Genomic DNA, 11,917 nt, shown 5'->3' with positions numbered 1-11,917 from the left:
CAGAATGCAACATAACCTGTCTTGGGGGTGGTGAGAACAAGGGAAGTGTCATCAAATCTGAGACAAATAGGATATCTAAAGGTCCATGAATGGAACCAAAGAATATTATAGACATAGCAAAGACTAGGAGACTTGAAAGGAGGGAACTGACTAGATCAGAGATAGAATCTGAATAATAGCAAAAGGTAAAGCTAGAGGAATAATCAAGTGGTCAAATCATGAAAGGTTTGAGGGAAGCCGTGCTATGAAGATTAGAATTTATGCTGACCGCAATAAGAAGCCATGGGAGAATATTTTATATAGGTTTATATGTTAGACACACTGCATTCACCAGAAGGGAAGAATGGATAAGGAGTACTATGGACAACTAGAATCATGAATCCCATGTTGTGTATGAGGTTAGCATAGGTTGTAGAGGCTGGAACAGGGCTGAGCCTAGTAGTTGAAATATAACAACCTCCCCTTTGAAACTAAAATGATGCCAAAACTAGCTCAGGAAGGACAGACACTACCTGCATTCTCTGCTATTTTATATATTTGAACTGATTTCCTCTAGGTCTCTTTTAAACCTCTTCTTAACAACATGGCTACCTAGGTAGTATCACAAGGTTATGATCTGAATTGTCATTAACTTCATGATAATATATGCATTATATATAGTTGATATGCTTTACATGTTATCTTGGAACACACTCCATGTTCTACATGTAATGACAGAACACATATAATGCACTTTTCCATCTGTATATGCTCATGTCCTTTCTCTCAATGAGAGTGCCTGAACCATCAGTCCACCTATTGAAATCCTATTCATACACTGAGAATGAGCTCAGAAGCAACCATTAGGAGCAAATTCTCAGAGATGGTAACTCCAGGTTCTGGTCCCTTCATAGGCAAGGTATATACAAACAAGCACAAAATGTCAGAATCAATTTTGCCAGAACTCGGGAAACAGGAAAAGGCTTACAGCAATTAAACAAGACTAAATGAAGATAGAGGTAACTTAGAAGCAGGAGGTAAGAGTCACATCAGAAATATGGTAAACTTGGAAGCTCCAGACCCTCCTCCCCATAGAGACACTAAGTTAACAATAATATGCAGACAAACATACCTTTTTAGAAACTCCAAAAACAAGTTTGGATGCTGCAGCATGCAAATGTATGCATGTCAAATACCAAAAAGGGCAGGAACCTTATGGCATTTTCTCACCCCAACTTCTCTACTAGCATGGCATGGCACAATGAGGAGGAAATGCGCCAATTCCAAGCTACTCCCTTGGGACAGAAAGAATAGACTAGAACTTATATCCAATGTTCTGGCTTGTCTAGGGACTGCCCAAGGGACTGGTTTCTGCTTTGCCTAATGGAGAACTAATGGGAGTGGCAATGTATTATGGATGACAGTTTGGAAGTCACAGGAAAACACAGGCAAATGCTGCAGCACTTTAAAGTATTTTAAGGCAGCAGGAAATGTGCAATTCCCCACTCAGATGCCAAGGAAGCAACAGAAAATATGCAGAGAACTACAAAAGAAACACAATCACCAAAATGCTTAAGGAAATTAAGATAGTTTGGAGCGGCCTTATATAGCAGAATGAAAACATATGCAAAACCCCAAAGACCCGTCCCCAGAAAATATTTTAAGGTCCCAAAACCTGAGGTGATGGGTGAAGGACTTCCCATGCATGAAGCTAGTCCATAAATACTATGAGAGATGTCTATTTTTAAATATTTAAATCTCAACGAAATACAAGGCATACAAAACACACACATGCGCGCATGCGTGCGTGCACACACACACGCGCATGCACACACACACGCGCGCACACACACACACACACACACACACATGGAAACCTGCCCCAAAGTAACAAAATAAAGCACTAGAACATGACCCTTAAGAAACACAGATCTCTGAATTACCTGGCAAAAAGTCATTTTAAGATTTTCAGTGACCTAAAAGAGAACACAGACAACAAAATGAAATGAGGAAAACTATGCATGAACAAAATACTAATAGAGGTAGAAGTAATTTTTTAAAAACCCACACAAATCCTGAATATGGAAAATGTAAGAACTAATTTGAAAATTTTTATTAGAGGGTTTCAACAGCATAGTTGAGCAGGTAGGAAAATGAACTAGCAAACTTGAAGATAGGCTATTTGCAATTATTAAGTCAGAGGAGTGAAAAGAAAAAAGAATGAAGAAAAGTGAAGAAGCCTAAATGACTTATGAGATATCAAGTGAGCCACTGTATGCACTATGAATTGTCAAACCTAGTCTAGGTTTGTCAATTATGTTTATCTTTTTAAAAACCAACCTTACTTTCAGTGATTTCTTTTACTATTTTTCTAGTCTCCATTTTGGTTATTTTTTGGTAATCTTTTTATTTCCTTCCTTCTGCAAACCTTGGATTTAGTTATTTTTCTAGTTTTTTGAGATGTAAAGTTAGGATGTGTATTTTTTACCTTTTTTATTTTAAAATGAACACTTATCAGTATTAACTACTTTTTTAGTGCTGTTCTTGCTATATTCCATAGGTTTTAATATTTTGTATTTTCCTTTTTATTTGTCTCAAAATATTTTCTAACTTTCCTTTTTCCCCCCTTTTTTGAACAATTTGTTTTCCAGGAATGTTATGTTTAATTTCCACATTTATGAATTTTTAAATTTTTATTCTTTTGCTTTCATCCCATTGTGGTTTGAAAAGATACTCGGCATATGACTTGAGTCTTAAATTTGTTATTTACAACTTAAAATTGTGTATGATACTTTGTCACTTAACATATGATATATCCTGGAGAATGTTTTATGTGCATTTGAAAAGATGTATATTTTCTGCTGTTAGAATGCTTATTAGATCCATTTGGTCCCTAGTGTTGTTCACTTCTGTTTCATCATTGATTATCTGTCTAGATGTCTTATCCATTATTGAAAGTGTGATATTGAAGTATCCATGTAATATAATATCGCTACTATGTAATCTTCCCTGTAGCTCTGCCAATGTTTACTTAATATATGTAGGTGCTCTAATGTTGGACACATATATTTATAATTGTTATATCTTTCTGTAACTTTATTTATTATGTGATATAACCGTTATATAATACTGTTCTCTCTCTCGTGAATATCTTTTTTCATGCCTTCCTTTTCTGCTTATATATGTCCTTAAATCCAAAGTTCCTTGTAGAATAACAAGTGATGGTTAGGATTTGGAGAAAGGGGAGACCTCTTACACTGTTGATGGGAATGCAAGCTGGTACAGTCACTCTAGTAAACAATATGGAGGTTCCTCAGGTCATTAAAAATAGAGCTACCCTATGACAGAGCAGTTGCACTATGACTACTTTGGAGTATTTAACCCAAAGATACAGTGAAAAGAAGGGGCACCAGTACCCCAATGTTCATAACAGCAATGCCCACAATAGCCAAACTGTGGAAGGAGCTGAGATGTCCTTCAACAGATGAATGGATAAAGAAGATATGGTGTATTTATACACTGGAATATAACTTAGACATCAGGATGAATATCTACCATTTACATTGACATGGATGGAACTAGAGGGGATTATGCTAAGTGAAATAAGTCAACCAGAGGAAGACAATTACATGGTTTCACTAGTGTGGAACATAAGGAATAATGCAGAGGAGGAAAGGGTTGAGGGGGGAAAACTGGGAAGAAATTAGAGAGGGAGATAAACCACATGAGACTCTTGACTCCAGGAAGCAAACTGAAGGTTGTGGAAAGGGAGGTATATGGAAGGGTGAGGTAGCTGGGTGATGGGTGTTAAAGAGGGCATGTGATATGATGAGCACTGGGTGATACACTCAAGTAATGAACATTATATCAAAAACTAATGATGTACTACTATACCTTGGCTAATTGAATTTAAATAAAATAAAAAGTAAAGGTCCTTGTGGAGAGCATTATAATTAGGCATTGTTAGTTTATCCATTTTGGCCACTCTATCTTTTTAGGTCTTTTCATTTAAACTTAAAGTAGTTATTAATAGGGAAGGGCTCACCATTGCCATTTTTAAAATTGTCTTTTCTATAGTTCTTTTGTCCTCTACTTTTTTCTTTCATAAATATATATATATTTATCTTATACATATATATAATATATATATTATCTTATATTACATACTTTGATTTGTTTCTCTTTGTGTTTTATGTTTATTCTGTAGGTATTTTCTTTATGGTTACCTTGGAACTTACATAAAATATTTTATAGCTATAATATTCTATTTAAATTAGTAACAACTGACCTTCAATCACAAACAGAACTCAATTTTATTTCTTCCACATGAACATGCTTTATGTTAATGTCACAATTTACATCTTTTTTATGTTGTATGCTGATGAACATTTTTATATGTATAGTATTTTAATACTTTTGTCTTTTAATTTTTATACAAAAAATGAGTGATTTACTAACCACTATTTTACATGTATTATACTCACCATAGCATTATAGTGTTCTGTATTTGTCTACATTATTTACCTTTACAATGAGTTTTATATTTTAATATGCTTTCATATTACCATTTAGCATCCTTATGTTTCATCCTGAAGAACTCTTAACATTTCTTGTAATGGAGGTCTCCTAGTAATGAACTCTCAACTTTTGTTTGTCTGGTATTCTTAATTTCTTGTTATTCTTTCATTTTTGAAAGACAGTTTTTCTAGGTAATAATGATTCAACAATTCTCTACATCACTCAGTGCTCATCACAATAAGTGTAGTCCTTTTTTAATCTTAATTCCACAGTAGTTAACATACAGTGCTATATTAGTTTTAGCTGTACAATACAGTGATTCAATAGTCCCATATATTACTCAGTGCTCATCAAGGTCTTCATCTTTTTCTTGATAGAAAAACAGGTGCTTTTTTACTTCCCTGATCTTCCACTATCATTGTCATTTAAAACACCTTAAAATGGGGGCGCCTGGGTGGCTCAGTGGGTTAAGCCGCTGCCTTCGGCTCAGGTCATGATCTCAGGGTCCTGGGATCGAGCCCCACATCGGGCTCTCTGCTCAGCAGGGAGCCTGCTTCCCTCTCTCTCTCTCTTTCTGCCTGCCTCTCCATCTACTTGTGATTTCTCTCTGTAAAATAAATAAATAAAACCCACCTTAAAATGTAAGAATTTGAGTAATGATATGAGAAGGAAGGAACCTAATGAAAGTAAAATTCTAAATTTTTCACATCTTTTCAATAAGTCTTTCTTAATTGTTTATAAAATATAATGTTATTACTATGTAACATGATAGTTTGAGTTTAGTTTTTAAAGAATATTACATATTGAAATTTCCTTTTGTGATGTAGTCTGTATATATATTATTTCCAAGGGCACATTGTTTTTTTAGTAGTTACATAGTATTCTTTTTAATAGCCATATAGTAGTCTTTTAAATTAATATGCGGTTGTTAACTTGTCATTTTCTTTTTAATTGTTTTTTTAGCATTTACCATCAATGCTAAATAAGTAGCCTTATTTAGATGTTTTTGAAAGACTTTTCCACTTTGGAATGTATTTTAAAAAATTCTTTTTAGATTTTATTTATTTATTTGCCAGAGATGACAAGTAGGCAAAGATGCAGGCAGAGAGAGAGAAGGGGAAGCAGGCTCCCTGCAGAGCAGAGAGCCGGATGTGGGGCTCCATCCCAGGACTGCAGGATCACGATCTGAGCCGAAGGCAGAGGCTTTAACTCAGTGAGCCACCCTGGTGCCCCTGGAGTATATTTTTAAATATAATTTTCAAAAATATATCTTAAGACTATAAATAGTCTTATTTATAGTCTTTTTCTGCACCTCAATAGATGCAGAAAAACATTTGACAAAATTCTACATCCACTTAAAGACTCTAAACAAACTAGGCATAGAGAGAACATACTTAACATATATAACAAAAGCCATATATGACAAGCCTGCAGCTAACATCATATTCAATAGTAAAAAGCTAAAAGCTTTTCCTCTAAAATAGGAATAATACAAGGATGCCCACTCTTGCCTCTTTTATTTAACACAATTATCAATTAGGCAAGAAAAAGAAATAAAAGCATCAAAATCAAAAAGGAAAAAAATATTTACAGATGACATAATATATATAAAAAACTATAAAGATTCCACTAAAAAACTTTTGTAACTATTAATTCAGTAAAGTTGCAGGACGTAAAGTCTGTCTACAAAAATCTGTTGTGTTTCTATACACAAATAAACTGTCAGAGATGCGCCTGGGAGGCTCAGTTGGTTAAGCATCTGACTCTTGATTTCAATTCAGGTCATGATCTCAGGGTTGTGATATCAAGCCCTGCATTGGGCTTGTACTGAGCATTGAGCCTCTTTGGGATTTTCTCTCCCTCTCCCTCTACCCCTCCCTCCCAGCTTGTGTTTTCTCTCTCTCAAAAATAAAAGAAAGAAAGAAAGAGGAAAACACCATATATAATTACATCAAAAAGAACAAAATACCTAGGAGCAAAATTAACCAAGGGGGTGAAGCACCTGTACACTGAAAGCTATAACACATGAAAAGGAGTGAATAAGACATAAATAAGTGGAAGATACTCCATTAATAACAATATTGTTAATATTGTTACCCAAAACAATCTACAAGTTCAGTGCAAATCCCATCAAAATTTTAATGGCATTTTTCACAGAAATAGAACAGACAATCTTAAAATTTGTATGGAACTGCAGTAGTCCCTAAATAGTCAAAGCAATCTAGAGAAGGTATAAGCATTAAGCTTCCTTATTTCAAACTAGGTTACAAAGCTAGTCATCAAAAATAGTATGGTATTGACATAAAAACAGACACAGAACAGTGAAACAGTATAGAGAGCCTAAAAATAAATGCATGCATATATGATCAGTTAATTTACAATAAAGGAGCCAAGAATACAATGGAGAAAATTGTATTGGTGTTGGGAAAACTGTACCACTCTCATACCATATACTAAAATCAACTCAAAATGGCTCAAAGACATTAACATGTAAGACTTGAAACCACAAAACTCCTGGATGAAAATACAGCCATACAGTAGACTCTTTGACCTCAATCTTGGAGATGATTTTGGGGATTTGACACCAAAAACAAGGCAACAAAAAGCAGTGATAAATAAGTGTAGGGCTACATCAAACTAAAAAGCTTCACAGCAAAGAAAACAATAAAATGAAAAGTAACCCACTGAATAGGAGAAAGTATTTGCAAATCATGTCTGATAAGGTGCTAATATCCAAAATATATAAAGAACTCATGTGACTCATAGCAAAAAAAAAAAAAAAAATCCAATTTAAAAAATGGACAAAGGGGGTGCCTGGATAGCTCAGTTGGTTGGACAACTGCCTTCAGCTCAGGTCATGATCCTAGAGTTCTGGGATCAACTCCCGCATCGGGCTCCCACCTCCATGGGGAGTGTGCTTCTCCCTCTGACCTTCTCGCTCACGCTCTCTCTCACTGTCTCTCTCTCAAATAAATAAATAAAATCAAAAATAAATAAGTAAATAAATAAAATAAAAAATGGACAAAGGATTTGAATAGACATTTTTCAAGAGCAGAAAGCTAGATGGCTAACAAGTACATGAAAAGAGGCTCAACATCACTTACCATGTGGGAAATATAAATCAGAACCACAATGAGATACCACCTGATACCTGTTAGAATGGCTGTTTTCAAAATGCCGAGAAATAGCAAGTGCTGAGAAGGATGTGGAGAAGAGGGAACCCTTGTGCACTGTTTGTGGAAATGTTAATTGGTACAGCCACTATGGAGAACTGTATGAAGTTTCCTCAAAAAATTAAACATAAAACTACCATATGATTCAGCAGTTCCATTTCTGGGTATTTACTTGAAGGAAATGAAAACACAAACAAAGAGTTATCTGCTCCCATGTTTGTTTGTGGCATTATTTATAATAACCAAGGTATGGAAGCAACCTAAGTGTCCTTCAGTAGATGAATGGATTTAAAAAAATGTGGAGTTGATCTTCCTACCGACCTGGATTTTTTGTCTTGGGATTATCATATGAATGCAAAATTTCTGTCTTTTTAAAACTTCTTTGTGGCCTCTTTTATAATAGCAGTTTAGCCTGTATCCTAACTCAGTGTCCTCAAAGTCTGGTCCTCTGACCAACAGCATCATTAATATCACCTGGGAATGTGTTAGAAATGCAAGTTGTCATCAGCTAATGAATAGATAAGATGTCTATATACCCAATGCATTATTATTCAGCCATAAGAATGAAGGAACTCTTGTTGTTTGTGACAACATGGATGGACCTTAAGTGCATTATGCTAAGTGAAATAAGTTGGAGAAAGACAAATAATGTATAGTCTCGCTTATATGTAGAATTTACAAAGAAAAAAAAAATTCACAGATATAAAGAACAGATTGGTGGTTGCCAGAGTCAACAGATGGGGACTGGGCTAATAAGTGAGTGAAGGTGATCAAAAGTTACAAATTTCCAGTTATAAGATAAATAAGTTATGGGATATAACATACAGCATGATGACTATAGTTAATTTTACTGTTTCATATATTTGAAAATTGCTAAGAGAGTAGATCATAAAAGTCTTCATCACAAGAAAAATATTACAGTTGTGTATGGTGATATGCTAACTAGACATTGTATAATCATTTTTTGATATATGCAAATATCAAATCATTATGTTGTACACTGGAAACTAATATATTTTATGTCAACTCTATTTCAAGTTTTAAAAAGAATATATATTTTTAAACAAGATAAATGATTTATAGGATTTAAATGGTCTTATAGTTATTTTTTTTACATGTTATCAAATTGTTGCCAACAAAAAAAAAAATGTTGCCCACAAATCTGGACATTTTGTTATTAGTATTTAAATTTCTTGAAGACAAAAGTTAAGTAATCCTAATCTTATATATATATATTTTTTTAGATATATTTACTTATCTTAGAGAAATGCAGATGCAGGGGGAGGGGCACAGGGAGACAAGGCAAGCAGACTCCCTGCTGAGTGAGGAGCCCAATATGGGGTCCAAACTCAGGACCCCAGAATCATGACCTGAGTCAAAATCAAGAATTAGAGACTCAACTGACTGAGTCACCCAGGAGCCTCAATATTATGTCATAACATCTACACAGTACCTATTTTGATCCACAAATACAGTAAAGTCTAATTGCAATGAGAATGTATTAGAGTATAGCAAATTATTTATGTTTTTATTATCAAGATAATCCTTATCCATTGTAGAAAATTTGTATACAAAAGCAGAAAAGAAAAAAAAAGATAGCTTATCCCAATATCTAGATGTAATTATTGTTATTTTCTTAAACTATTCTGTAGGAGATAGTAATTCTTTTGAGTAATCTGCAAGCAGGCTGAATTTTTAGATACTAATTTACAATGTCTTATAATGCTCTCTCACCAATGCTCAGCTTCTTTTATGTCTTCTGCTTAATCACAGGTTGTTACCCTCCAACTAGAGGAAAGGTTTATATTCATGGATTTGACATCTCAGAGAACATAATTGAGATTCGAAAAAACTTGGGCTTCTGTCCACAACATGACATGTTGTTTAATGACTTGACACTTTCAGAACACCTTTTTTTCTACTCTGTGGTGAGTCAGAAATGTTTTAAAACTATACAGTATATTTATTTTTTCTTTTGATATATAGACATGTGAAGTTTAACATTCAGCTAGCACCACAGAATATTTTCATTATTCCAAAACACTCCCTCATGCTATTCCTACACTTGATCTTAGCCAAAAGGCTGAGAAGTGATTCCCTCGTGCTGTTCCTTTGTAGTCGTCCCTATCCCACCCTGGTAATCACTGGTCTATCCTAATCACTAGTGTCTTGTCTTATTGAGAATACCATATAAATGGAATCATATGGTATGTAACCTTAAAAGATTAGCTCCTTACACAGAGCATAATGCCTTCAAGATCCATCCATACTTGTACGATCAGTATACGTTTCTTTTAATTGTTGGGTAGTATTTCATATTTAGACGTAATGCAGTACACCAATTAAAGGACACTTGGGTTGTTTACATTTTGAGTATGAATAAAGCTGCTCTGAATTTCATGTGAAGTTTTTTGTGTGTAAACATAATTTTCCATTTCTCTCAGAATGAGATTACGGGATCATATTGTAAGTGTTTAACTTTATAAGAAACTATATAGTTTCTGTATAGTCACTGGAGTAACTGAACCATTTTGCACCCCTACCAGCAATGCAGGAAGATTTCAATTGCTCTGTATCCTTGCCAGAATTTGGTATTGTAATACTTTTTAACACCTTTTTTTGAAAGGGAGAGAGAGCTCAAGCAGGGATGGGGACAGAAGGAGAGGGAGAGAGAGACTCTCAAGCAGACTCCACACTCAGTGCAGAGCTCAACATGGGGTTCAGTTTCATGACCCTGAGGTCATGATCTGAGCTGAAATCAAGAGTCAGATGTTTAACCAACTGAGCCACCTAGGCACCCCTTTACATCTTAGCATTTTAACCATTCTAGTAGATGTATAGATGTATATCCTCCTGGTTTTAATTTGCATTTCATGAATGGCTAATGGTGTTGATTATCTTTCACATGATTATTTCCCATTTATACCCTCTTTGATGAAAGGCCCTTTGTACACTTTTAAAATCTGGGTTAATTTTGTTACTTAATTTTTTATAGTTCTTAATATATTCTGGATATATGTCCTTTGTTGGATAATATGCTTTGCAAACACTTTCCTATTTCTGTAGTTTGTCTTTTCATTTTCTTGGAAATGCTTTTTACTGAGCAAAGGTTTTTAATACTGAAATCCAATTTATCACATTTTTATCACATTTTTCTCAAAGGATCCTGCCTTTGCTGTCTTTTCTAGACTCTGTTCCTAACCCCCAAGACATGAAGATTTATTCTGTATATTCTATATTTTTTTATTTTCATGATACACTTAGATCTATGGTCCATTTGTGGGTTAGTCTTTGCTTAAAGGTATAAAATGTAGATCTAAGTTCATTGTCTTGCATATAGATGATCAAAGTTTCTAAAACCATTTTTCAAATGGCCATATTTCTCTGGACTTACTTATCAACTCTCTTTTAATGTGCTATTGATCCACACTGCCCTGATTTGTATATCTTTATGGTAATTCTTAATATGGGATAATGCTATTCATCCAACTATATTCTTTTTCAAAAGTGTTTTAGCTATTATAGCTGTTTGACCCTTCCAGATAATTTGTGTATTATCTCTTTTGTGTCTACAACAGTTGTGCTGTGAGTTTGGTATTAGATTAAACCTGTATATCACTTCAGAGAAAGTTAATATTGTTACCATGTTGTGATTTCAAATCCTTGATCATGGTATTTCTCTCTGTTAATTTAAGTCTTTGCTATCATTACCATTTTTAGTTTTCAGTATAAAAATCCTTTATATATTTTTTATTAATTAATTTATTTTCAGAAAAACAGTATTCATTATTTTTTCACCACACCCAGTGCTCCATGCAATCCGTGGCATCTATAATACCCACCACCTGGTATATTTTTTTCATTATTTGGATACTTAAAATGTTTTTTGATTTCCGGTTGTTTGTTGCTTGTACGTAGAAAAATGATTGATAATTGTATGTTAACCTATTATTCTTTGACCTTACTAAGCTCACTTAATGGGCTTAGGAGGGGTTTTTTTTTTGTAGATTCCTTGGGTTTGTGCATAGACAATCATATTATTGGAGAATGGGGATAGTTTCTTTGTGCCAGTATGTTTACCCTTCCTTCCTTCCTTCCTTCCTTCCTTCCTTCCTTCCTTCCTTCCTTCCTTCCTTTTCTTCTTTCTTCTTTCTTTCTTTCTTTCTTTTTTCATGGCACACTGGCTAGGAACAGCATAATGTGTGGGCATCCTTGACTTGCTTCTGATCTCAAGGGATAGCATTCTG

General features: G+C 34.3%; 1 protein-coding gene and 1 pseudogene across 6 annotated transcripts in view; one reads left to right on the top strand and one right to left on the bottom strand.

Moving 5' to 3' along the window:
• Positions 1-11,917, top strand: part of LOC116581350 (ATP-binding cassette sub-family A member 3-like) — a 183,551-nt gene that overhangs the window by 57,239 nt on the left and 114,395 nt on the right. For all 6 annotated transcript variants that reach the window (XM_032328503.1, XM_032328504.1, XM_032328502.1 and 3 more), the window contains one exon: positions 9,444-9,598. In XM_032328503.1, coding sequence (XP_032184394.1) covers positions 9,444-9,598 — 155 coding nt within the window. The remainder of the gene's footprint in view (positions 1-9,443; positions 9,599-11,917) is intronic.
• Positions 9,598-9,765, bottom strand: LOC116581544 (annotated as a pseudogene).

Source organism: Mustela erminea, chromosome 20 (assembly GCF_009829155.1).
Source record: "Mustela erminea isolate mMusErm1 chromosome 20, mMusErm1.Pri, whole genome shotgun sequence".
NCBI classification, from domain to species: Eukaryota; Metazoa; Chordata; class Mammalia; order Carnivora; family Mustelidae; genus Mustela; species Mustela erminea.
The sequence above is the reverse complement of the archived record's forward strand: the minus strand, read 5'-3'. Positions and strand labels throughout refer to the sequence as shown.